General features: G+C 40.2%; 3 protein-coding genes across 7 annotated transcripts in view; 1 reads left to right on the forward strand and 2 right to left on the reverse strand.

The window, feature by feature from the left end:
* The window catches only part of LOC109418893 (uncharacterized), a 270,718-nt gene extending 260,353 nt beyond the window's left edge, over positions 1-10,365 (forward strand). For all 5 annotated transcript variants that reach the window (XM_062853947.1, XM_062853948.1, XM_062853949.1 and 2 more), the window contains exons 10-12: positions 4,478-4,696; positions 4,766-4,918; positions 7,007-10,365. In XM_062853947.1, the coding sequence (XP_062709931.1) occupies positions 4,478-4,696; positions 4,766-4,918; positions 7,007-7,321 (687 nt within the window). In that variant the 3' untranslated portion in view covers positions 7,322-10,365. The remainder of the gene's footprint in view (positions 1-4,477; positions 4,697-4,765; positions 4,919-7,006) is intronic.
* LOC134288611 (uncharacterized) lies at positions 8,556-13,180 on the reverse strand. Its single transcript, XM_062853952.1, has 2 exons — positions 11,791-13,180; positions 8,556-11,727 (listed from the first exon to the last, which is right to left on the reverse strand). Exons 1-2 carry the CDS (start codon positions 12,649-12,651, stop codon positions 11,158-11,160), a joined length of 1,431 nt encoding a protein of 476 aa, XP_062709936.1. The 5' UTR covers positions 12,652-13,180; the 3' UTR covers positions 8,556-11,157.
* Positions 13,181-19,121: 5,941 nt separating this feature from the next.
* LOC109418909 (putative sodium/calcium exchanger 7) lies at positions 19,122-21,727 on the reverse strand. Its single transcript, XM_019693131.3, has 7 exons — positions 21,466-21,727; positions 21,170-21,390; positions 20,568-20,983; positions 20,112-20,507; positions 19,647-20,000; positions 19,523-19,590; positions 19,122-19,463 (listed from the first exon to the last, which is right to left on the reverse strand). The coding sequence occupies exons 1-7, from the start codon at positions 21,535-21,537 to the stop codon at positions 19,239-19,241; spliced, it is 1,752 nt and encodes a 583-aa protein (XP_019548676.2). The 5' UTR covers positions 21,538-21,727; the 3' UTR covers positions 19,122-19,238.
* Between the last annotated feature and the right edge of the window lie 5,749 nt (positions 21,728-27,476).

The raw sequence follows: 27,476 nt of genomic DNA on the forward strand, positions 1-27,476 counted from the left end.
AAGAATTATATTTTTCCCTCATTAACAAAGCTAATAACTATGTGCAGTCAAAAATTCAGCCAAATCGGTTCGATTTGGAATTTGTTACAGCTGATTGAAATTGAAAAAGTCTTAGATGCGCAGAATATGGGCCCTCCACGGTATATCTGCAGCGTAATTTCCAAAATAACCGCTGTAAATATATCCTTCAAGAATTTCTCCAGGGATTTTTCATGATTCATTGGATTTCTGCAGATATTCAATCAGATATTCTTCCATAGCCTCTTTCCAAGACTCTTCCCGGTCAGTTTTCTCGAGGGATTCTTCTCCGATAATCGAAAAGTTTCCGGGGTTTCTCCAGGAATTCATTAAGGGAACTTTCTCAGGATGCCTTCAAAAATCCTCCAGGAGTTTTCCTCGGAGATTCCTGCCGGAGTCCACCCCACTTTTTTCCAAGATTCCATCATACATTGTTTTTCAAAACTCCTACAAAGAACCCTTCAGACATCTCGGGGTTTACACCAAGTGACCTCTGAGGAGAACTCCTTAAATTACTCCAAGAATTCCTACAGGAACGCCTTCAGGGATTTCTCTCATAATTTATCCAGAAACAGGATTCCTTCCAAGGATTTCTCTTGAATGTTTACTAAGGTTCTCCCAGGGATCCTTTCTGGAATTCCTTCAGGAATTTATCCTGGGATTTCTGTTGAGACTCATCTCAGGATACTTCCCGAAACGTCTACCATGAATTTTAGTAAATATTACCAGCATTCTTCCATTCCGGGGTTCATCCGAAATGTCTACCGGGTCTTCGCGTATATAAACTTGAATTCTTTCAGTGATTTCTCTTTAGGAATTGTTAACAGAATTCTTTCAGGAATTTTGACAGGAATTCTTCCCATAATTTCTCCAGAAGTTTTTCCCGAAATTCATCTAGGACTACGATTCCTCCCAGGATGACTCCCGAGATATTTGTAGGGATTTCCCTAGAGATTTCTTCTGGAACGCATCTCGGGGGTCTTCTCTGTCCAAGAGCATTTTCAAAGATTCCTCCGGGGATTCCTCCAGAGATTCCTACAGGGATTTCTCTTTGGATTCTTCTAGTAAGTGTTTCATCCGAGTTTCCTGATATTTATCCAAAGATTCCTCCTGGAAATCCTACAGATTACTTCAAAGATTCTTTCCGGGATTTCTTCAAAAGAATCCTCCAAGGATTTCTCCTGAAACTCATCCGCGAGTTCGTCCAGTGTTGTCTACCATGATGCATCCCGGGATTTCATAGGGGACTCTTTCAGAGATTTGTCTGTAGATTCTTCCTGAGAAACCTCTAGGATTTTTTTACCAGGATTCCTACAGAAGTTTTGACATGGATTCCTTTTTGCATGCTTCCTTGATTTCTCCCGGAATTTTTCTAAGAACACTATTCATTCAAGGAACATTCCTGGGATTCCTACAAAGTTTTCTCCAGCAATTTCTCTTGGAATTCATCCTGGTAATCTTTCCGGAATACCCAAGAAAATTTTCTAGATATGCCACCGGGGATTCCTCCAGGATTTGTTTTTGGGTTCTTCCAGGGATTCCTCTAAGAACATTTACCGGAATTCTTCTCGAAAGTTTAACGAGGATCTCTTCCGGAATTTCTAGGAACATGATTCGATTCCTTCAAGAGTTTTACCCGGGATTCCTCTAGAGAATGCACTAGGAATCCTACAGATTCCGTTAAGGACTCTTCCTGGGATTTTTTTCAAAGATTCCTTCCTGGATTTCTCCTGCAACTTCGTCCCTTGATGTCTATCATGATTTATTACGTGATTTCATAAGGGATTCTTTCAAAGATTTATTTGAAGATACCTCCTGAAAATCCTCTATGATTTTTTCCACGATTCCTCCAGATGTTTTGAGATGGATTCCTCCTTGCCCGGGATTCTTAAGATTTTCATAGGGATTCGTACAGAGATTCATCCAAGGATTATTTCCGGGAGACCTTTAGAAATTCCTGTAGAGGTTTCTCCTGGAAGTTATGCCGGAGTTCGTCCAGCGATATCTTCCATGATTAATACGGAGATTTCTTCCGGGATATCTCTAGAGATTCTTAAAGAAATTATGACAGAGATTCTACCCAGAACTCCTGGGATCCATTGCGGGGTTCTTACCTGCAGTTCTTCAGGGATTTCTTGAGGAATTCGCTCCAAGGGATATCGCACAGGATTGCTTTAGAGATTCCTACTGGAATACATGAATAAAAACATTTTTGTATACAACATTAGGTCTTTCGAACATGAGCTCTTACTATATAGGTATTTGTATCTAGAACTGCCAAAATAAATATTTTTCCCGTAATGCTGAAGGTTCTTACTGGAAGCTTGTGGTTCCGCGAAGATGTTGAAAGTTTCTTCGGATGATTATTTGAAAAGCAAGTTAAATCAAGAAAGAATCTGGATAACCGTGCTAGAGGAGCAAGAGAAGAACTCCTAGTTCTAGCAGATACTTCTGGCAAGATTCCTTTCGTATTTTCCACGCCATTCTTGGTATTCCTTTTCAAATTCATCCCGGAGACTCTTCCGGATTTCTACCACCATTCGAACAATTCTTTCCGGTATTTTTCCTAGCGAATCTTCGAGGATTCCTGAATTCCGACCATTTTTTCCGGGAGTTTTTCACGGGTATGCTACAGAATTTCTTTCAGAAGTTTTCCCGAAATTGCTCCCATAGTCTCTCGTGGGATTGCTCAAAGTCATTTGATGAGATATTTCCCAAAGGTTCTCGTGGGATTTCTTTTGAAGTGTTATCAGAGATGTCTGTCGGAATTTCTCATGGGATATCTCTCTGAATATTTCTTCTGCTATTGGTCCTAAGATGCCTCATAGAGTTTTTCTGAATCTATCGAGGACTTTCTCCTTCGATTTTTCCGTAGTGCTTTCTGAGATTTCGGCAGGAGCTTTTGCTGATATTTCTCATGGAGTTCTTCGCGTGATTTCTTTTAAAGCTATTTAAAGCTATTTTCTAGTTGTTTGTCGGATTTCTTGCAGTGATTCACCCGCGATTATTTTTTTACACGTTTTCACGGGATTACTCACAGAGCTCTTCCCGGAATCACTACCAGCAATTGCCGCGAGATTCTGGATGCTTCTTTTAGTATTTCTTCAATAGTTGCTCCCGAAGTTCTTGCAGGGATTTTCCGGAAGGTTTTTTTTTCGGAATGTCTACTGGGATAACAACGATATCTTAAATTCCTTGTAAAAAAAAATCCCTGAGAAATATAGGAGGGAATCCAGGTGTAGTCTGGCAAGACTTGTTGGAGAAATCTCGAGAGGAACTTCGGAAAAAAATCCTGAGGAAAACTGGGACATCTCGGGAACAAGCTTTAGGAGTAATCTCGGGAGGAAATACTAAGGGAAATCAAAGAGAAACTCTAAAAATCTCTAAGATGAAGCCCGCCTGGAAATCCAAGAGAAATGTCGAAAAACTCGAGAAGTAATTTCAGGAAAAACTTTTGCAAAAATCTCTCATAAATCCAGAGAGAAACTGTTAGAAAGCTATGCTGGAAAATCAGACCCCGTAAAAAACTGTAGAAATCATGGGTGGAACTCTAGTAGAAATCCCAGGAACAACTCTCAGAAATCCCGAAAAAACTGGGAGAACTGGGCTCTGGCAAACCTCTAGGAAAAAAAACCTTGGGTAAATTAAAGGCAGAACTCGCGGGAAGAATTCTGGAAGAAACTGCGAAAGAATTTAAAGGAGGAATTACCTATTGTAGAAATCCTAGATGGAATTCGAGAAAGAATCATGGATAGAATTTCGAAAACTCAACATTGATACATCACCTGCACAGAGAACAGACATCGAAGTTCAGTTTCAAAACTGTGTAAAAAATTTAAAGGTCATATGGTCTGTTATTCGACTCCTGAATATTTGTTCCTGATTTTTTTGAGGGTTTGGAAGTCATTTATTTTTTAAAAGAAATTTTTGTTGGGATTGTCAAAACAATTTCTTGCAACTGACCAAAAAAACTCTTGGCAAAAAAAAATCCTGGAAGAATTCAGGCGATTTGGTGGAATTTATTGGATACAAAATTTCGAGCATTTTCCCTCCATATTTCTACTTAATTTTTGAGGATATTTCAATATAGTTTTTCAAAAGTATATACATTTTTTTTAAATTTGCGGGTAATTTTTGATTTATAAACTTTTGAAATGCTCACTCATATTCCTCCAGAAATAATACCTGAAATTCCTTCAAGGAGTTTTTTTTGGTATTCTTCCTGAGGTTCTTCCCAGGATTTTTACCACGATTCCTCTTCTTAGATGTTGATGATACACAATGAATGCTTTTTGGAACCATACATAAACCTTCATTTATTTCGTCAAGTTATTTATTTTATCGGATAATGATTATTGGATTATAGCTAATTTATTGGAAGTTTTGAATTAAGACAACTTTAAGCGTCAGGTTAAGAACAATTGTTTTGAGTTGTTATGCTTTTCCATCCCAATTCCAGAAACTCAACGAAGACATTTGCCAGCTGAGCACCCTGTGCAGCAACAGCCGCCAGAATAGCAACACGATCTCATCCGGCTCCGGCACCGGCGTCGGCGGTACTGCTGGTGGTCTGATGATCAACCGGGAGGATATCGTCAGTGCGCTCAAGCTCTGGAACGACGCCGACTCGATTCCGGAACCGGACCTTATCCAACAGGTGGTCCAAGCGTGCAATGAGGTTTGTTTATTTGAGTAACCACTTACATATGTCGTGTTGTGATTGTCATACATTTCTTCGTTCATTCAGATTCCCAAACTGAAAGCTCGCCTCCGGGAAAAGGAACAACAGGTGGGGGCGATGATGAGCGGTAGTGGTGCCAATTTGGTGATGACAGCCAGCTGGCACCAGGCTCTGGCGGAAGCCAAGAGGCAGTACGAAGCGATCGATCGAGCGCTGGAAGTAAGTCCGAAGTTTTCCAAAGTTATAGAAAAACTGCTAGTGCACAAGATGTTTCAATGCATCCCAATGGTTAGGTGCTTTGCTTACTACTTTCCTATTACTTTTCCGTATAGTATGTTTCCTAAAGTTTTGTCCGAGGGGTAACGATCTAAAGTGATATATACTCTATACAGAGAGATTGTTTTACGATATCGTTGACTATTGTTTTACTTTCATGATTGGCTGTGGGTGCTTACATGTATAACGCAAAATTCCTAACTCCATATATTGTCCTTATTTATTTTTCCTAAAAGGTTATTTATTTTGTTGGTTATTTATAAAATATGAAATAAAGAGTTGATAATATATTTAACTTCCCCGAATAGCTGGACTTTTTCCTGCATGACCGCACGATCCATTCGAAGGAAAAGTCACCCAAACTGATGACGATGTGGGATTGTACCAATGCACATTGCAACAAGGTTCTTGCACTTCCTTTTTTACTATGATTTAGAGAAAGATTTTCATAGAAAATCAAACGGCATTGAGACAATGAAACTTAGAATAACTGTTCTCGCTCATGATGTTCCATAGCTCTGTGCCATCGATACTGTCGTATGTCACCTCGAAGTCGATAAACAGGTGATGCATTGGGACCTGGTTTTCCGGCAATTATTCTGGAGGATTTGCCGTATGGCGAAAATCTGATCCGTTGTCGACCGGCCGTTGATGAAGACGGCTTGATAACTTCTCACGAACTCGTACGTTTTAGGTGACAGACATCGGAAGATGGTTTGTGATAGCGCTTTGTAGGAGCCATTCGATATGGTGATCGCTCGGAAGATCTTACATTCTAAATGATCGCCTTTTAAGTGAATGGGAAACATTATCATTTTCTTCAACTTAGTGCGGTCGCCTAGATATCTGGGCTCATCTTGATAAATTTAACTGCGACACCATCCCTTATGTACGTTTCCCACGCCCAAGTTTCCAATCTTAATCCTTTTTCGCGAAATCATAGGCAGTTATGTCATTCATCATTTGACTAGATACCGTTAACGCGTGCGATCAATTTAAATGTGTAAAAACATACCCAGGTAACAATTTGATGTTGATTAAGCGCTTCTGTAGCTTGTGCAAATCAGCCTTCATTTGAACAAAAGTTGTGCAAAAGAACTGTAATCGTTTGTTCAGCTCTTAAACATCCAGTTTTGATGATTTTATTCAGTCATAAGTTGACTTAAGTTCTCCACGTGGCTGTATTAAAGTTGAAGAAGCGCTTATATCTTGAATGGGAATAATTTATTATTCTATCTATAGAACAGTATTTCATGTAGGTAGATATCCTATGCACACAACCATTAGGTAGACACTACACTTGCGAACGACACTGCAGGTGACTGCAGTTCAATTTTATCGCACTCCGTTCCTTCCTGGCGGTGCATTTTTCTTCCAAAAGATGCGGGTATACTATTCCCACTGCTTGTCTTTGTAACGTTCTACGTTCTACCGGGTTCCTTGCTGCAGCATTACCGATCATGTTGCGTTCTTCTCTTCAAAAGTCGCTCTTCACTTCTCGTCGGAACATTCGTTCCGTGGAATACGTTACACGTAGCCGATGGTGCTCTCGACTGTGTAGTTATGTGAAAGTCTATCAAATATACAGTTTTGAATTGTGAAAAGTTCGTTGCAATGTGCTAGGGTATCGCGCCACTTGGGCGGTGGCTTCTATATTCGTCTGTTTCTCACTATAACTCAGTCAATTTTGAACCAAATGACATGAAATGTTGTACACGGGTAGATACTATACCTATCTCACCGCATTCCAAAAATTGTGTCAATTGGTTCAAATTTGACTGAGTTATAGCGGCAAACAGACGAAAATACAGGCCACCGCCCAAGTGGCGCGATTCCCTACAATGGTTCTAGACTCTGGGGAGAAATCATCCAAACCACTCATCCTAATGCACGTAAACAAAAATCACCACATACCTCTGCATGTTGCATGACTCCACAAACTTAGTAATACGTAATGCACGCCGTCACACAACACTTCCCAAAGCGAAGAGTTTACTCCCGACCAAAACCATAACCCGCTTTCATCCACAGACGCTTCACAGCGTACAGTCGGTGGTGGAGCAATCGCCCGCCCTGATGCAGCTGCAACGTGACCTGGAGGAGACCAACTTCCAGGCGATATCGCTGGTATCGCTTCCGGCACACCTGATGGCCCCCTCGCATCATCCCCATCATCAGCAGAATGGGAACGTCACGTCAGCCATCACGTCGGCCAATGGAGACGGCATCGATCTGAACGCGAACCAGACGACCAATGGGAACAGTAGCAACAGCAGCAACAACGGTTCGGTAGCGGTAGCAGGACTGCAGCTCAACCAGCCGGATTTTATCGACTCGACGGCATGACGGTAAAACGGAGGTGATTAGGATCGGGGTGGACGAAACGAGAGAGTCATACTGTCGAAGATGATTTTTTTTTCTTCTGGGTTTTGATTATTAGATAGTGAGATAGAATTGCGTATGTTTGTGCGTTTCAAAGTGAACGAGATATTGTGATCATTAAAGTTTAAATACCCATAGATAACTATTCACAGTGGAAGGGTTTCTGACTTCGGTGTTGAAATTTCGGTAGAAAAATAACTTGGTAAAGCTTCACAGAGTTTCATCAAAGTAATATTCTCATGGACATCTGAACATGGAAGTCAGTAACAGTATTTCAATGTGTTAAATGAGATTCGAGATAGTTTCATTAGCCAAAACATAAGCGTGATTAGGATCCGTACATGTTAAATAGGTAAAAAAAAATGCAGCCACAATAGGAAGAAACCTTACAAAATGTAGTATTTTCATGTTTTCCTGTTATACGATAGTGTCCAAAGTAGCGAAGATGTTTAAACTCAACAATTATACACCCTAGCTTTAGGTAGTGCGCGCACAGGTCGGCGCGATAGGATGATAGAATAAATTTTATTAAAGGTTCCAATCAAGACATAGAACATCAAGAAAACTAGTTGCATTTTTCAGCGTTTCGCAATTGATGCAGACAAAGATGCAGTCCCAATGCGGCGTCAATTATTTGTGAGAATTTATTAGGCTAAGAGGCATGATGTCGACGCCCCTCTTCCGTTAGTGTCGCTGGAAAACAGACTTCCGGACGAGGATTGACTGAGAGGGCATTTTCTTGAAACCACAGTTGAAGTAATGTATGTTTTCCGTTTACCTTCTTTGACCTTCTTTGACGATCGATTGAACTATGGTTTGAGACCCGAGGAACCGTTTCACTTGTGCTCATTCTACGAGTAGAGTGGCGTGACACAGCTCGACTCGTCTATCGAGGTGAGATATTTCGGCTAGAATGAAGTTACTCGTCATATAAATCAAATGTAGAATCGCCTCATTCACGTCGTGATACCTCACCTCGATAGATGAATTGAGCTACGTCACGTCACTCCACTCGTAGAATGAGCACAACTATATGAATAGCCCTACAAGGAAATTAAGGCTTCACAATTTCTTAACAATCTTATTTATCACACAATCTAATCTCTCTGGTTATGCACCAAACGGCAATCCATGCATCATCGTGAATCTCGGCCAAACAACAATTTTCCCAAATTCTCCTACTGTCAACGTTTAATAGTAAATGCTGTGGACGTGTCCGACGTTTTAACTGGCCAGTTGGGTCGGTTAACAATTGTTCAGAGTCTGAACTTCAGACGTGTCTTTCACGGACAAACGTAATATTTATCGGAGGAATGTAGCACTCTCAGTCCTTAATTCTCGCAACGTTTCGGCCATGGGATGTGGTCTTTTTCAAGGAAAAAATTGGTCTATCGATTCCATCGTAAATTGTCTGTTTTTGTTACTATCGTTTGGTAATGATCTGGGCTTTTTTTAGATGATTTTGTAGTAACTTTTTTCATCTCTTCCGTTCATCATATTTCCAGTCGTACGCCAAGAACAAGTGGGTAATATTTATCATTGTCCCATTAAGGAACCGTAAGTTATCGTAGAGAAGACCAGTGTTGCGGCATTCTTACCTTTATTGACTGGAGAGACACACTCTCTTATCTCATCTGCATGAGCGGTTGGCTTCCTTTTTGAGAACAGAGTTGCGCTGACTGACTTCTCATCTTCTTTTTACTCACTAAGTCGCGATTTTGGAGTTCCTCCGCCTTTTTATCTTTCTTCTGAAGGAATCAGATGTCATCTGTGTGATATACCGTTTCTCTTAATGCGTAGCCTTTTGAAGGTATTGTTCCTTTGATCTTCTACGTTCCCACACACTCTTCATGAAAAGTTTAACCAATTTTCTCCAAAGTTTGGCCAAATTACTTCACTAACTCATAGGATTTTATCTCAAGCTTAAATCTTTCAAATCAAACCTCCAACCAAAAGTTCAACAATTTACAATCGTCAAGAAATCCCATTAAATACCGTTTAGAATGTTTTCACGCAATCGAACCATTTCTCAGTTTAGGTTTGCCCATTCCAAAAACTGCACTTGCACTCTTATAGGACCTTTTCTCGTGGCATGAGAAAAGTATCTCTACTAAGGCAATGAAAATGCATTTGCAGTTTTAGCAACTTACCACAAAGACAGCAAAATGCAGCTTTTCATTAACCAAAAAATTTTGTCAATCTAAATAAAGTACTAACGTACTGAATAACGTTTTCCTAATAAAAAGCAATATAACTGTTTCTGGCTTTCACTTAGTTTGCACGAAAGACCAAACTTTACGAAGACTTGAAACTTTGGAACACCACCCACCATCCATCCTACCACACGCTACCGCCAAGCATAACACACCGAAATTTCTACAGCTGTCTAGGAAATGTCCTCTAGACTCAATCTTCCGCCAGAAGCAGAAAACATATAGATAGCCGTTGATATTGAATTTGAGACACCTAGGTAGTTCTCCTAGGTTGGTAGATTTGATATGGTAATGAAGACGTCCATTTCAGGTCCATCTTTTTTATTGAACCGTATTCAGCGTACTGACGATAGTTTTTCTTTCCCCTGAGATTTTGTGTACAGAAAGTAAGAATCTACCCTTCCATTCCTCTGTATTTTTTTGTATGTTTTGTATTACTTTAAATGCAAATAATTTGTATACACCTGCTTAAGAGATATATGAGCATTAGCCTTTAAGTTGTAAGTGATAACAACAAACAAGTAAGTTTAACTTCATCCGACAGAAGTGCAAAATTTACCGTATTAGATTGAAGAGAAAAAAAAAACACTGCAAGTCGTATGCCATTAAAGAAGTTCGATAAAGAAAAAACTACTCCTAGATCTACTGAATTGTCCAACTACTTAGCCGTAAGAACCTGTAGGTATGAATAACTTATTTAGAAATATGTTTGAGAGAAAGAGAGGAAGAACGAGTCGGAATGTGTGCGTGTGACTGTGAATATTTCTATGGATTAAATAAATCTTCTGAATAATATGTGGCTCGTCCTTTTTTCAATATCACATTTTGCCCTCGAGAATATTTTCGCGATCAAATGTGAGGTTAAGTACCGAACAATGTTCATCTTTGGAAGCAAAATGGTATATTTTTAATCAATACATTCTATGAAAGTTACCAGAATTTGCTGAGGCTGGGAATCAAACTCATGACCCGGCTAAAGTAGCACGAATTATTTCCATATGTATTTAAGTTAATCATTTTATGGTTTTATCGGTCATTTTCTTCTCAGAGTGTAAGGGAAATAGAGTTCAAAGTAGTATTGAAATGATAGATATGATAGTATTGGCTAGGTTGCGAACAAGTTTGAAAATTTATATATATATGATCTATAATATCAGAGGCTTTTCAGCTGTTCTAGAATCACAGAGCTAATTTTTTGTATACACGATAACGAATAGGAGCACAAAATATGTTAATATCAGAGATGAAGTTTAATATCGCATAAATATCGTAAAAATGATGATTTTCTCATACCAAGAAAAGTGAAAGAATAATAAAAATGAAATGGAGAAAAGTGCGTAGGTAAATTTTTCTATATTGGTAAACATTTTAAGAGCGTTCATAGGGGGTATTGAAACTTTTGTTTATATATCAAGAGCTGGTTACTCAGTGAGTAACTTGGTGTTACCTAGATGACACCACTGCGAAGCAGTTCAAGTTACATACGACCGGGTTTCAGCTAATTTTATTTATTAAACACTAGGCTCATCGAAATACTTAAGAAAAATCGACTTACTTGTCTTGTTAGTTGTAAACAATCATCTAATTTCATAAACCCCATTCGCTGCTCGGGTTGTCACAATGCACCGCACAGTTCACCAGTAGTGATTTAAAAGCTTCAATCCCCTCAGATGTTACTTGTCTTTTCGGTCCCAGCTGAAGGTATCGCAGGTTTGGGTACTGCCTCGCCAACTCAAGCAAATCGTCGTTGGACAACTGCTCGGGATAGTGCATCACAAATCGTTTAAGATGTACGTTCGGTGGTATCTCTATTATCCGTGTGCGAATGAACATAAAAGTAAGTTCTTCCAGGTGCTCTAGGTGCTGCAAAACACGAAGACTGTTGATGCGCCGTATAAGCCAAGAGTCCCTGTCAGAAATTTTCAAACGTTGAAGTCCGCGGAAGTTTTGGCAGATGTGTCTTAGTCCCTTCTCGGTGTACCATTCGTCTCGCAGTGCTACATCTATGGCGATTACGTTCGGTAGCAGGTGTCGTAGTCGTTCAATCGAACTCTCTTCACAATCGGAAAGCTCCAGACTAAGAGTTTTCACGCTAACCATTGGGCTGCATTCCAAGCTGATATCTGGAACATCATGGACTTCTCCGAGGCGTAATGTCTAAAAAAAAGTTATAAGGAAGTCACAAAGATAAATAAAAAATCATGCGATTGTTTAAATTACCTTCAAGTATTTTAGGCGCCCCAACAAATGAAATGGAATCGGATGGAAGCGGGGACAATTAAATTCGAGTAATTCGATTGAGGGGCACTCACTCGTTATCAAATCCAGCGCTATCTCTTGCATGGAGGAATCGAGTCTCACTTCCTTCAAAAGCTTAAATCCAGCGAAGAATGTTCGTAGAGCCCGAATGTTTTCCGTTTCGCACAGTCTTCCGCCAATATTTAGCACTTCGGCTTTTGGAAACTGCAGCTGTCCCAAAGGAATGAAATAACCCGTGGAATGCAAATCCACGTTCTTAAGCTGTGGAGCCAGTCGTCGCATAACAGGCAGGATATTTCTTGCTTCCGCTGGTGCTGATAATCTGATGCCGAGCTGGGTCACGTTGGGAGCATCTAGACTTTCGATCTGCAATTCTTTAAGCGAATCCAACGGAGGTGACGTGTCATCCATGTTACACCCAACTGTCAGCTGCTGCAGATTCGACAAACGGCTCAATACCGTACTCAACTGCTTCGTGTCCAAATGTCCCAGATAGTGGAAACTCTCCACATCTGCAGCGAAGAGTTCCAAAATCATCATCAAAATTTTGAAACAGAAGTTGCTGCGGTAAATAACAGCGAATACATTTACATAGCGGCGTTTACTTCTGCGCAGGAATGGTACTTGATATAGCATTGGATCTGGATACTCTAATTGGATTTCGAGCACCACTTTGCGCAAGAATCGACGACTGAACGCCAAATTTTCCCACTTTGTACATACGAGCGAAGCCGATTTTCGATCCGACAACGGAAGAAATGAGAAAATGTGCTCCAGCACTTCATCCGGAAGGCCTTGGATTGGGAAAACTTCACTGTCCATCGCGGAATTGTACAAGGGTGGTGAATACACCTAGTGAAACTGCTGGCACTTCCTTTTCTGACTTGTTCGAATTTTAGCTTCCTCTATCCAGGGTCTTGATCAATAGCACTGTACAAACCGCCTCAGTAGAGTACAAGAATACTAATGTTCACTCTCTTCGAAATGTGCTTACAGCTATGCTACCTTCTATGTAGTTTGGCGACTCGCGACTACTTTTAACCGGATTGAAAGATACGCGCGAGATTCAGACCTGTTTCCAAATTTTCCATCATGTTGGGTAGTACGGAGATTGCAAGAAATTTCTTGGCCTATCTCGATGCGTGGAAAATTCATGCAAGGAATCGCTCAAGAAATAAAAAAGCGTCGCTTTATTCCGGATCCTAGTACGGAGCCGAAACGAAACGTCAAATCAAATGGGGCTTGCTGTGTTAAATTTCTTGACCGTTCCAGTCACGGAAAAATAATGCACTGAACGAAAATTACTTGAGCGATTCCGTTTGAGGTGCATACCTCCCAACAGGGCGCTTTGATAATTCAGGCCGAACATTTCAATAGGTCCTATCTGCATTTGAGAGGCTCTCTTTATTCACTTTCTCTTTCAATTATTGCAATGTAATGGTACACTTTTCAACTACTTTTGCATTACAAATCAAAAGACAATTGATTTGACCATCGTTTTATGCAAGGAGATAATCATAATTCAAATGAACAGCTGAGATATTAACGAAAGAGAGGAAAACCAAAGAGAGCCTCTCTTCTGCAGATAGGACCTTTAGACATGTTTGGCCTGAATTTTTGAAAAAGGGTCGCCACATGGCCGGGTGATGTGATGGCTGCTGCGACTGCACGTGGTATTGAATTTCGACCATCACCTAAGGCCTTGGAAAATAGTCGCCATAATTGTGTTTTTCATTCAACGCATAGATTTTTTTTAATTCGAGCCGACTCAAAAATAATCAATAATTCAAGAGTTCCAGAAAAAAATATTTAAAAAAAACTATTCTCTAGACTATTCTAATAATTGAGGCTTTTATCAACAACCTTCAACAACTAGCTGTCCCGGCAAACTTTGTCTTGCCAAGCTGTGGTGGTTTGACAACTGTTGAGGTCATAACGTCACCGCACTCTAGATTGGTTTCATTTCAATCGTGTTGATTTCCTTCCCAGCTCTCAAAAATCAGTACTTTATCAATTTTCTTACTTTTTTAGTTGATTTTCGTAACTTTTTTTTGCATATAAACACAGCGACCAAGAATACGAATCTAACCGTGCAAGAGTGATCCTGATCGGTTCAGCCGTTCGTGAGTTTTGTTGCCTCAAAGGGACTTCAAACTCATTTATATATATATAGAAGATTATCAAAGTGTTTCTCCAAGAGATCTATTCCAATATTATCATAGAAATTAATCAAATAACAAGCTTGTTTGATTGGTTAAATTGTGTGATGTTTATTCATGGAATACAAAAACAGCGTGCCATGTTTCCGGTAGGGAAAAAGAAGGACTTTGTAGAATTATATGCTGCTATAGAGTGCAGTTATGTGCTACTGCCGCACGAATTTTCACTTGTATTCAATTCAAACAAACGTCATGCTAAGAGAATAATACCTGGGATTTCTTTACAAATTCTTTCAAGGATATCTCCAGAAATTCCTTCAGGCATTTATTCAGGAATTTCTCCAAGGATTCTTTCAAATATTCTTCAAGGGACACGTCCAGGAGTTTCTATTTCGTGAATTCTTCCATGGACATCTTGCAGGGTTCAGATAGTTTTTTAGGGTTTGTTCCGAGAAATGATTCAAAAATTCATCCCACGATTCCTTCAGTTTTTTACAGATACTTCTGCAAGGATACATCGATGAATTTCTTCAGGAATTTTCCATAGCTTCCTTCAGTGTATTGCTCCAGAAAGTTTTTCAAGAATTCCTGTATGGGTTACACCAGACATTCCTCCGGGAATTTCTCCTGGGATATCTTTAGAACTTCCTTCAGTGATTGTTCTAGTGCTTTTTTCGATGATTCCTACAGAAATTTCCAGGAGTTCTTTAAATCATTGTACAAAACATTATTTTGGGAGTCCATCCAAAGATTCCAACAATTATTCGTCCAAAAATTATTGCAGACATGGATGTCTTCATTTTTTTTTCCTACAGAAATTCTTCCAGGAATTTGTTAAGAAAGCTTTCCTGGGATTTCCTAAGGAATTCATCATGGGATTGCTTCCGGGATTCCTCCAGGTTTTCCTTCAAGCATTCCTCCAAGGATTCACTCGGGAATATCTTCTGTGTTTTCTTCAGAAACAACTCCAGGAATTATTTGAAAAAATCCTTCAAGGGTTCCCCCAGGAACACTTTAGAATTCCCTCAGGAGTTTTTCTTGGAATTCTTTCAGGAACTACTCCAAAAAATAATCCAATACTTCCTCCAGGAACCTTGCCAGGAACTGTTTAGGAATTCCCCAGGATTTTTCCTGGGGTTCCTTCAGGAACTGCTACAGGGATTCCCCAAGGAGTTCTTCCACGAACTCTTCTTTGAATTCCTTCAGGATTTCTCCAAGGATTCCATCTGCAATTTCTTCAGAAACTTTTACTGGGATTTCTCCATGAATTTCTTCAGAGATTCCTCAAAGAATTATTCCAGGGATCCTCTGAGAATTGTTGCAGTGATTCCTCTAAAAAATCATTAATTCAGAAATGCGTATAGAGATTTCTCCAGAAATTCCTCCAAGAATTCCTTCTAGAGATTCCTTCAGGAGTATTTCTAGAGATTCCTCCGTTAATCTCTACGGGTATTCTTCTAGGATATCCTCCAGGGATTCCACCAAGAATTTCTGCAGGGATTAACTCGGGACTTCCTTCTGTGACTCTTTCTGGAACAACTTATTTCAAACATCCTCCAAAGATTCTCCCACGAACTCTTCTTAGGATTCCTCCAGCAATTCCTCTTTGTATTTTTTAAGGAACTTTTCTGGAATTGATTCAGTACATCCTCCAGGAACTGCTTAGGGATTCCCTTAGTAATTCCACTTGAAATTTCTTCCGGTTTTCCTTCTGGAGATTCTTCAGAAACTCTTCTAAGGATTCCTCCCGAATTTTTCCAAGAACTCCATCTGCGACTTCCTAAGGAATTATTTCTGGTATTTCTATACGAATTCTCTAAGAGATTCATCCACGAATTTCTTCAGGAATTCCTCCAGGAATAACTCCAGGAAATCCTTCAGGGATTCCTTCAGAAATTCTTCCAGGATTTTTTCCAGAAATTCCGCCAAGAAATCTTTCAGTATTCCCTCCAGGAATTGCTACAGGCATTCCTCCAGGACTTGCACTAAAACTCCTCCAGAAACTTTTTTAGTGATTTTTCCAGGTATTTCTTCAGAAATTCGTTCGAGGATTTCTCCAGGAATTCCTCCACAGATTTCTCTAGAAATACCTCCGGGAATTTTTCAGGCGATTTTTTCAGAAATTTCTCCCAGAGCTCCTCTAGAGATTCCCCCAGAAATTCATCCATAAATTGTTGAAGGAATTCCTACAGAGAATCCTCCTTGAATTCCCTTAAGGATTCCGCCAGCAATTCCCAAAGGAGAACCTCCAGCAATTCCTGCAGGATATTATTTAGAAATTTCTCCAAGAACTATTCCAGGAAATTTTCCAGGAATTATTCCAAGAATTTCTTAAGGAATATCATCAGCAATTTGTCTAGGAATTGATCCAGGAATTGCTCCTGGACATCCTTCAGAAGTTATGTCAACAATTTTTCCAGATTTTTTTTCCAGAAATTCTTCTGGAGATTTTTTCAGAAATTCTTCCAGGAAATTCTCCAGGAATACCCTCAGGAATTTTTCAGGGATTCCTCCTGGAAATCCTCCGAAGATTCCTCCAGGAAATCCTCCAGAAGCATTCTTCCTGGAAATGCTCTAGGGATTTCTTCATAAATTCTTCCAGGAAATTCCTGGAGCAATACCATCAGTAATTTTTCAGGGATTCCCCCAAGGACTTCTTTACAAACTTCTTCTAGGATTACCCCAGAGATTCCTTCAGGCATTCCTTCAAGGATTTATCCAAGAATTCATCCAGAAATTCCGGTAGAAATTCCTCCAGGATTTTTTCAAGGGATTTTTTCAGAAATGGAAAAATAATAGAACAGAAATAGAAATCTCCCAGAAATCTCTAGAAATTCATCCAGTAATTCTTCCAAGAATTTCTCTTAGAGATTCCTCCAGAAATTCCCAAAGGAATACCTCTAGTTATTCCTCCAAGATTTTATAAAGGAATTTCTCCAGGAATAACCCCAGTAATTTCATCAGGAACTCCCCCAGGAATTTCTACAGGAATTGCTCCTGGACATCAGAAATTATGTCAGCAATTCCTCTAGGTATTTCTCCAGAAATTTCAACCGAGATTCCATCAGGAATTGCTTAAGGGATTCCTCCAGAGATTTCTCCATGAAAAATCTCTTCAGGAAATTCCTTGAAGATTTCGCCAGGAAATCCTGCAGAAGTTTCTCCAAAGATTCTTCCAGGAAATCCTCTAGGGATTTCTTCAGAAATTCTTCAAGAATATTCTCCAGGAATTTCTTCAGGAATTTTTCAGGGATTCCTCCAGGTATTCCACCAGGGATTCCTCCAGAGATTCCTTCAGGGATTTCTTCACAAATTTATTCAAGGATAACCCCAGGGATTCCTTCAGGAATTCCTTCGAGAATTTCTCCAGGAACTGCACTAGCAATTCTGCTATAAATTCCTTCAGGAATCTCTCAAGGAGTTCTTTCAGATATAGAAAAATAACAGAAATAGAAACAGAAATCTCTCAGAATTCTTCTGGAGATTCCTATAGATATTCATCCAGTAATTCTTTCAAGAATTTCTCAAGAGATTCCTCCAGAAATTTCCACAGGAATACCACTAGGAACTCCTCCATGTATTCCTCCGGGATAATATCTAGGAATTTCCTCAGGAAATTTCTTCAGGAATACCTCCAGGAAATACCTCAGGAATTTCTTCCGGAATACTCCTGGCATCCTTCAGGAATTATGCCAGCAATTCGTCCAGGAATTTCTCCTGGAAATCTTCTTGGGATTTCTTCAGAGATTCTTTCAGGAAATTCTTCCGTAATACTTTGAGGAAATTTTCAGGGATTCCTCCAGACATTCCTCCAGGAATTACTTCAGGGATTTCTCCACGAAGTTTTCGAGGGATATTCTCAGAGATGCCACCAGGGAATCCTCCAGAAATTCCTCCAAGGGTTCTTTGAGGAAATCCTCCTGGAATTTCTCAAGGGATTTTTTCAGAAATTTTTCCAGCAATTCCTTCCAGAATTCCTCTTGAGATTTCTTCAGGAATTTCTCCCGGAATTATCCTAGGGATTCCAAGAATTCACCCAACAAATTGCTCAAGGAAATTCCCCAGGAATTTCTGCTGGGTCTAATCCAAGAATTCCTCCAGGAATTACGCCGGAACTTTTGCTCAGAAGTATCTTCAGAACTTTTCAGCAAGGAACTTTATGAGGAAATCCATACACAAAAACCGCAGGAGGAACTTCTCAAAATACTCCCTAATAAACTTCTGGAGGATTTCCATTAGAAACATCTGAAAGAATTCCGGAATGAACTTCCAGATGATCTGCAGGAATCCCAAACGAAGCTTGAGGGAATTCAGAAAAGAGTTCCTAGATGAATCCTAAAAGACTTCCTGAAAAAATCTTGGAGACAGTTTCTGAAATAATTCCAGAATTTCCCAGAATGAGTGCCAAGAGGAGTCCCAGAAAGACTTCCAAAAGGAATTTCGGAACAAGCTCCCGAAGAAATCCACAACGCAATTCCTGTCAGAAAATTAGAAAAAAAAAATCCTTAAAAAGAAAATTCTGGATGTAGTTCTTGGAGGGATTCCGAAAGAAGTTTCCGGTGGCATTACCGTAGAAATCCCAGAAGAAGTTCTTGAAGCAATCCCAGAAGTAGTTGCTGAAAGAATCCCGGAAGGAGGTCCTGGAAAAATCCCGAAGAAGTTTCTGGAGGAATACTGAAAAAAGTTCTTGTGGGATTCCTGGAAGGATCTCAGAAATAATTCCTAAAGAAATCCCAGAAGAAACTCCGGGAGGAATCTCGCATAGAATTCCTGGAAGGACTCTCTGACGGAATTTTGGAAGTAGTATCTGGAGGAATCTTGGAACAAATTCCAGAAGCAATCCTCGAGAGAACGCCTGGAGGAATCCCGGATGAAAACCCGTGTAAAATTGTTAAAATTCTAAGGGATACGCTCTGGAAGAAAAAAAAAACTTCTGAAGCATTCCAAAAGAAATTTTAAGGTTAATTTAGGATGGAATTCTTGAAGGAGAAATCATAGAAAAAAAAACGACACCAGAGATAGTTTTTTTTTCCTATAGATGTGGATTCAGACCATTGTGCAATGTAACTTTCTAATGCTTTTTCATTTCGTCGCAAAGATGGAATGGGATTTAGAAAATGAAAACACACGAGCTTTTGTAACGAAGTAAGATTTATAGGTTCAAAATAACGGTGAAACTAGAACATTACCAAAATTTGGTAACACATCTTCTTCATTCTTACATATGGTGGTCACTATCGCCTATCGTGCTCAATTCACAAACTCCCCTTCATTGTGATGGTCCGTTCCGTACGGATGGAGCACCTCAAACTCTCCCAGGATGCAAAATAGTATAAACAGCAAGTAAATTATAATCATGATAATACCGACACTGCGACGTCCATCGAAACCGGTGAGCAACAGCACAAACAGGATGGTGGCTAACAGCTGGACCAGGAACCACTCGCAATTTTCTCCCATGGCACCCTCGCGGGACTAGTGGAATTGAAAAGAAAAGTTGAAACTTTTGCTGAATCAAATATCGGTCAACTTACGAATGCCACGTGATCCTTTTTCCTGGAGGCCCGAACAATCATTGTGCTGCCGAGTCCAAGACATAAATCTGTAAGAAAATTCATACGATTAATTAAGTATTAGTTTAATCATCCACTAACTTACTGAACAACGGTCCTCCGAAGCATGCGGCGAAAGCCATCTTTCCATATCCACGCTTTGCCAGCGTTATGTTGGCAAATAGGTCTCCAATGCTGTTGCCCCAGGCCAGCACCGATAGACCAAGCATCGATTTGGAAAGGTTCAGGACCAAACCCAGTGTCACCAACAAGCTGACAACTTCCTGGGCCACGACGTAAATTACCTGAATGGAACCGACAAAGGCCATCAACGCATACGCCATGTGATACCGGGGAGGTCGATCCGTTCGTGAGGTGGCAAAGAGAACCGCCATTAGCGTGCCGGAACAGATCAGCAACCAGCCCCAGACGGGGAAGCTTAGGAAGGTTTTGCACAGTACTGAAATGAGAGATTGAAAGATTATAATTCGCATTTTACGAAATAGTGCATTTCGCGGCCCCTCCTCGCCAAATTAACTAATAAGTATATAATATAACGTTCAATACTCACATCCAGTAACGAATAGCATCATCAGCGGAAGAGTCAACCAGTGCAAAATGTTCAACAGTTTCGTCCACCCGTGCCGTACAGCCGTATAGTCCATAATGGGTATGATCAGAAGTAGCGTGAACAGCACCGGCGCCTTCAACACGGTCAACGTCCTGGAAAACCAACCTTCCTCGTTCCAATCTTCGCCATGGATCGGATTGATATGCTCGCAAAAATCTCGAAACAGATGATGGTTCGGTGGCGGATGGCGGTGATGAACATCCACAAAGACACTTATCCTGGTTTTGCGTATGTCCAGCTCCGAGCCCTTGATCGGTTCGCGTATTACCATGACCGTTTCGTTCCGCAGTTTTTGGTAATAGTCATTGTTTTCAGTCAGGTCTCCCGCTATCGACACTGAAATGGAATCAAGAGTTATTAACAAATATCAAATCTGATGAATATTCTAGTAGGTACTTCGTGATTCTTCTTCATGTAGCTTCCGTCTCAATACGAAGAAATCCACCAGGACCACGGCCAAGTACAATACGTAACAAACAATCACTACGATCGCATCCGACAGGGTGAACCGTTCGTCGTAGGCACAAACCGTTATCCAACTGACGGCGAAGATGAAGAATACGACATCCCGAACCACACCAGCTGGATAGATGTCGAATGGTCTAATGACCAGGATCGTTCCGGCCACAATGCCCACAACGAACAGTCCCGCTCCCAGCAGTTCGCCAAACATCAATTCCGTGTCATCTTTGGGGTTGCTTACTGCCGTAAACAGATCCGGTGAGCCGTTCCCGAAAGCCAAGATGGTGACTCCAGCGACAGCCTCGCTGATTCTCAACGTCTTGGCTATTACGGCCAGCACAGGGCAGAAACTAGTTTGGAAACGGTGTTGTTAATCATCAAATGTACCAGTCGATTAACCCTTTGGAGCCGGATTATTTCACCACAGCTGCCGCAACTTCGCTCGCTTCAAACACGTTTGATATGCTCGGTTTTATCGCCGGGGTCATATTGACCCCACCGGTTCCAAAGGGTTAAATAATAGTTATACCACCTACAATTGATCAGCAGTCGTTGCCAGAACCGTGAAGTAGAGTATCAACACGGACACTAGAAGCGCGACCCCCAGGTTGAACTTCCAGCCGTTTTCCTCGCCGATCGTGCAGTACAAAAAGTACGCATAATCGAAGTAGAAGACATTGTTCTGGCAGGATTCCGTTGACTTGATGAATTGGCACTTCTCCTGGGAGACCAACTCGTGGATGGCACTGCAATCACCCTGCAATTTGAAGTGCAATTGGTAATCCTCATATCCCCTCGGAAACTGTCATTGATTCACATGGTCCATGCTTACCGGAATTTCGTTGAACACGTAGTTGGGATGACGCGGCAAACGCTGGGAAAGGTTTCCGGTAAGAAATGCCATGTTTCAGGGTCTGGTTCTCTTGAGTCTACTAGGTTTCAATTCTTCAAGGTTTGATTGGTGGAATGGGAATGAAAAATTAGGTATCCATAGGGCAGTCCAAGCTGCGATTGCTCAGAAAAGTCCTTGACGTGGCCTTGTTGTTAAATTAGGTCTGCTCTCATGGGTAATGCGATTGAAATCGAAAAGCGTGGAACATCGTGCTAATTTATGACTTGCGGAAGGTATTTATTTATTCTGGGGAAAATCTGCAATATGGATTTTCATCGCAACTCTGGGTCGGTCCTAGAGAGACTCCCATAGGAATTGCAGTCAAAATCTGTCAAAACTATTGTATGATCAGAGCCTGATAAGATAGCGGTTCAATCTACGGTAGTACGAATTCTGCTGTATTTTTCACGCAAACCCTGTGGAAAATCTGGTGTCATTCTAACTCGTTATTGTCGTAGTTGGACGTTCCGTGAAATACAACTGGCCTCCAAAACATTTTGAAGTTTGGGTTACTATATCTACGTACTGTATCATGCTTAAATTGTAAAACATATTCGTGGAATGTAGTCTATACTGCTGATGGAGCCTCAGTGCACAACTATGATGCTTTTGGTACATTCATGGGATATTCTAGGCTTTCCAAACTATTCTGAAATTAGGACCTCCAAGTTCTACAGGCTCTACTCTTGTTTCTCTTCACTCTATCGGCATAATTCTTTCACGATTGTGTCTGTTGCACCTCATAATATTACGAGTATCTCTATGTGTTGCTATTTGGGTGTCCACTGGCATACAAATGCACCCAATATATTTTGAAATAAAGGTCGCAATATCTGTAAATCTGGGGATATTTTTATTGTAGCGAATGCTCGCAGAATATAATCTGCGCTACTCTTAGAGCCTCGGAGTGCAATTTTGATAACTTAGCAACATTCACTTGGCGATCTAGGTCATCCAAACTATTCTGGAATTAAGATCTTCAAGCTCCACGAGCCCAACTATCTCTTTACGTTATCTGCGTAGTTCATCCAAAAATTCCTTCAGTAATTGTTCCAAAACTTTCGCCATAAATTTCTCAAAGAATCATTCCAGGTATTTCTCCGAAAATTTCTGCCAATAATTCCTACATGAATTCTTCCACGAATTTTTCGAGATATTCCTCGACAATTCTTCCAGGATTTCCTCCAAGAATTCTACCAAAAAATCCTACAAGAATCCCTTCAGAAATTTGTCCAAGAATTCCACCAGGAATTTCTTCAAGAATTTCTTCAGATATTTCTATTTGGGTCTCCAGTTAGCCTAGTGGTTAAGGCTATGGACCGCCAACATGGAGACAGGGGGGGTTCGATTCCCGTACCGGTCAGGAAAATTTTCTCGACTTCCTGATACACTATTCATTGTACTTGCCTCACAATATACAAATTCATACAATGGTAGGCAAAGAAAGCCCTTCAATTAATAATTGTGGAAGTGCTCAAAGAACACTAAGTTGAAGCAAGGCAGGCCAAGTCCCAGTGGGGACGAAGAGCCATAAAGAAGAAAGAAGAAGAAGATTACACTAAAAAATCTTCCAGTCCCAGTGGGGACGTAGAGCCATAAAGAAGAAAGAAGAAGAAGATTACACTAAAAAATATTCCAAGAATTTCACAAAGAACCCTTCTAGGTTTTTCTCCAAGAATTTCTCCAGGAATTCCTCATAGACTTCTGCCAAGAAATTCTCCAAGCATTCTTCCAGAAATTCCTCCAAGAGTTTCTCTATGAATTCCTCAAAGAATTTACCCAGAAACCCTCAGGAAATCGTCTGGAATGCTTCCAAAAATTACTCTAGAGAATCATTCGAGATTACTTTCAGACATTTCTCCAGAAATCATCCAGGAATTCGTGAAGAGTTTTTTCAAGGAATTCCAATAGAAATTAGTCAGGAAATCCTCCAGGAACTTCTTCAGGAACTCCTCGAAGAATTCTTCCAGCAATTCCTCCAGGGATTTTTTTTAGAATTTTTTAAAGAATTCCTCCTGAAATTCCTTCATTAATACCTCCAGGATCCTTCAGGAAACCTTTAGTGATTTATCAAGAAAATACTCTTGGGATTACTCTTAGAGTTCGTCCGAGTACTCCTTCGGGGATTTCCTCAGAAATTCCTCCAAAATTCCTTAAGGAATTACGATAAAAATTCCTCCCGAAATTACTCCAGGAACTATTTCAGAAATTACTCCAGGAACTCTTTCAGGAATTCCTTAATAAATTCTTCTTGGAATTCCACCAGGAATTCATTCAGGAATTCCTCTTATAATGTCTTCAGAAATTTCCTCAAGAATTCCTCCAGGAATTCCACCAATAATTCATCAAGGAATTTCTCCAAGAATTCATCCAGGAATTCCTCCAAGACATCTGCCTAGAATTCTTCCAAGAATCCCTCCAGAAATTCCTCCAAAAAATCCTACAGGGCCTTCTCCAAGAATTTCACCAGTAGTCCCTCTTTAAATTCTGCGAAGCATCCCTTCAGGAATTTCTTCACAAATATCTCCAAGGATTGTTTCAAGAAATTCCTAATAGAATTCATCCAGAAAATCTTCCAGAAATTCCTTCTTACACCTCCAAGATTTTCCAGGAAACCTCAAGAAATCCTTCAAGAAAATACTCCTGGGACAACTCCAGGAATTCCTCTGAGAATTCCTTTGGGAACTGCTCCGAGACTTCTTCCCAGAGTTCCTCCAAGAATTTCTCCAGGAATAACTGTTAAGAATTCCTCCAAGAATCCCATCAGGAATTTCTCCAAAATTTGATTTTTTTTCAAGAATTTCTCCAGTTGTTCCTCCAAAACTTCTGCTAAGAATTTTTTCAATTTCTCCAGAAATTCTTTCAAGAATCCGAACAGGAACTCAGATAACAATTTCTTCAAGACCTGCTTCAATGCTTCTGTCAAAAAATCCTCCAAGAATCGCTCCAGGAATTTGGCCAGGGATTCATTTACAAATTACTCTAGCGATTCCTTCAGGGATTTTTCAATAAATACCTTCAGTAATTCTTCCAGGAAATCCTTCAGGAATTTCTCCAGGAATGTCTACAGGAATCCCCCAAGAATCCCTTCCAGAATTCCTTCAGGATATCATCCAAAAATTCCTTCAGGAATTCCTCCGAGACATGTGACAAGAATTCCTCGAACAATCCTGAATTTGTTCCAGAATTCCCTTCCATGAACTACTTCAGGAATACCTTCAAGACTTCTTTCATGAGTTCCACCAAGCATCTCTCTAGGAATTTCTCCATGAGTTCCTTGAAAAATTCTTCCAGGAATTCGTACAATAATTCTTCCAGGAATTTCTTGAAGAAATGTCTGGAGAAAATCCTAAAGGCATTCTTAGAATACTTTCTAGAAGAATTCATGTAGTAATTTGTGAAGGAATTTTAAAAGAATATCTTGGGGGAATTCTTAAAGGAATTGTAGTCTATACTGCTTAATGGAATTCTGAAGTATTTACTTGAGGAATTCCTCGAGGAACTCCTGGAGGTATTTTCGACGCTATTTTTTGAATCTTTATTTTCTGGAGTAATTCCTGGAGGAATTCCCTGAATATTCCTTGCAGAAATTCCTGGAATTATTCTTGGAGGAAATCCTGGAGAAATTTCTTGAGCAAATCCTGGAGGAAGTTTTTGAGAAATACTGGAATTCCTGGAATATTTCTTGTAGGAATTCCTGGAGTATTTCCCGGAACAATTCCTAGAGGAATTCCGGTAGTAATTCCAGGAAGAATTTGTAGAGTAATTCCTGGAGAATTCTCGAAGGAATTCCTGAAGGAATTACTGGATTACTTGCTGGACGAATTTCTGGAATACATACCGGAGTATATCCTGGAGGGATTTGTGGAGAAATTCTCAGCAGAAATTTAGGAGGAATAACTGGAGAAATTCTTTAAAAAAAATGCTGGAGGTATTTTTAGAGACATTTTTGGAGAAATTCTTGGAGGAATTCTGGAAAGAAATCTGGGAGCATTTCCTGGAGAATTACCTGAAGCAACTTCCTGGTGGAATTCCAAGAAGAATTTATTGAGGAATTCATGAAAGTGTTCCTGGAAGAATTCCTGGAGTAATTCCTGAAAGAGTTCCTCGAATAATTTCGTGAGGAATTTTTGGCGTAATTCCTTAAGGATTTTTGGAGGAATTTCTGAGGAAATCCCTGAAGGAATTTTTGGACGAATTCTTACAATAATTCCAGGACTGTTTTCTTGAGAAATTATTTAAGGTTTCCTGAAGGACCCTCCATGAAATTTTTGGAGCAATTCTTCAAAATATTTCCTAAAATATCCCAGGAGGAATTGCAGGAAGAATTCTTCGACGAATTCCCGAAGAAGTTGCTGGAGGATTTCCTGAAATTTTTTTGTTGGATATCTTTGAAAAATTTCTTCACGAATCCCTAGAGGAATTTCTGAAGAAATGTCTGAAAGTAATCTCTGATGAATTCCTGGAGTAATTTTTGGAAGAATTTCTGGGCGATTTTCAGCAGGTTTCTGGATAAACTCTTGAAGGCATTTCTGGAGAAATTCCTCGAGGGCTTCAAGTAAAAATTCATAGGCGAAATCTTGGAGGAATTCCTGCAGTAACTCTTGGAGGAATTCCTGGAGGAGTGCTTGGAAAATTTCTTGGCAGAAGTCTATGAGGAATTCCTGGGGAAATTCTTGGAGAAATTCCTAGAGGAATTCTTGGCAGAATTTTTAGAGTAATATCTGGAGAGATTCTTGATGAAATTCTTGGACAAATTCCTGGAGGGATTCTTGTAGGAATTTCTGGTAGAATTCTTGAAGGAATTCCTGGAAGAATTTTCGAAGAATTCCTTGAAAACTTCTCGGAGGAATTCTTCCAGGAATCATTGGCGGCAATTCTTAGAGGAATACCTAGAAAGATTCTTTGAGAAAGTCTTGGAAAAATTTCTGAAGGATTTTTTTAAGGAGCTACACCGCGGATAAAGTAAAGAGATTCAATTGTAGAGCTGGTGGAGCTTGAAGGTCTTAATTCCAGAATAGTTTGGATGACCTAGATCACCAAGTGAATGTTGCTAAGTTATCAGAATTGTTCTTCGAGGCTGTAAGAGTTGCGTAGATTATATTTCACGAGCATTCGCTACAATAAAAATATTCTAAGATTAACAGATATTGCGACCCATACTTCAAAATATATTGGGTCCATTTGTATGCCAGTGGACATCCAAATAGCAACACATAGAGATACTCGTAATATTATGAGGTGCAACAGACTCAATCATGAAAAAAATATGCCGATAGAGTGAACCGAAAACAAGAGTAGAGCCTGTAGTGTAGTATAGACTACACTCCACGAATGTGTTTTACAACTTAAGCATGATACAGTTATGTAGATATCGTAACCCAAAGTTCAAAGTGTTTTGGAGGCCATTTGTATTTCACGGAACGTCCAACTACGACAATAACGAGGTCTAATGGGCATCAACGTGGCTAAATTTCTTGAACAGAGTGAACACAAATGATGGTAGATGTTGTAGATCTTGGGAAATTGAATTCCATGGTGGTTTGGATGACCTAGATCATTCAAGTCATGGACCATGAATTTTCCAGCAGTGCTTTGAGGCTTTCTGAGTACTATAGACTATGTTCTGTGGCACGGTAAAGGCTGGGTATGCTGCGCATTTCAGATCCCATTGTGATCCACTAGCCTCTGCCCAGCAACTCCTATCCCTACCTCCACGCGGTACCGGCCGGAAACTATGAGCAACCTTAGGGAAGATCGGGTAACCAACCCCGGTGGGAACTTTGGTCATAGGCTGACAGGCAAGGGGGGGTTTGCTTCGGTAAACCTGAGCGTCTGTTCTCCAGGAGGAGCGGCTCACAACAGCGTCTGATCCCCATGTTAGGGGCGGCTGATCTACGTCCGAGTGCCAGGGAAGAACTCTAAGCTCAACTGTGCACTATGGTCCTCCG

The sequence above is a fragment of the Aedes albopictus genome, chromosome 2 (assembly GCF_035046485.1).
Source record: "Aedes albopictus strain Foshan chromosome 2, AalbF5, whole genome shotgun sequence".
NCBI classification, from domain to species: Eukaryota; Metazoa; Arthropoda; class Insecta; order Diptera; family Culicidae; genus Aedes; species Aedes albopictus.

Excerpts from the sequence above, each read along its gene's own strand:
- LOC134288611 (XM_062853952.1), bottom strand. The coding sequence starts at position 12,651 with ATGGACAGTGAAGTTTTCCCAATCCAAGGCCTTCCGGATGAAGTGCTG. Across the intron at positions 11,728-11,790 it reads GGCGCCTAAAATACTTGAAG|ACATTACGCCTCGGAGAAGT; the intron begins GTAATTTAAACA and ends ACTTTTTTTTAG.
- LOC109418909 (XM_019693131.3), bottom strand. The coding sequence starts at position 21,537 with ATGGCATTTCTTACCGGAAACCTTTCCCAGCGTTTGCCGCGTCATCCC. Across the intron at positions 20,984-21,169 it reads GCAACGACTGCTGATCAATT|TTTCTGCCCTGTGCTGGCCG; the intron begins GTAGGTGGTATA and ends TTTCCAAACTAG. Across the intron at positions 20,001-20,111 it reads GATGCTATTCGTTACTGGAT|TACTGTGCAAAACCTTCCTA; the intron begins GTGAGTATTGAA and ends CTCTCATTTCAG.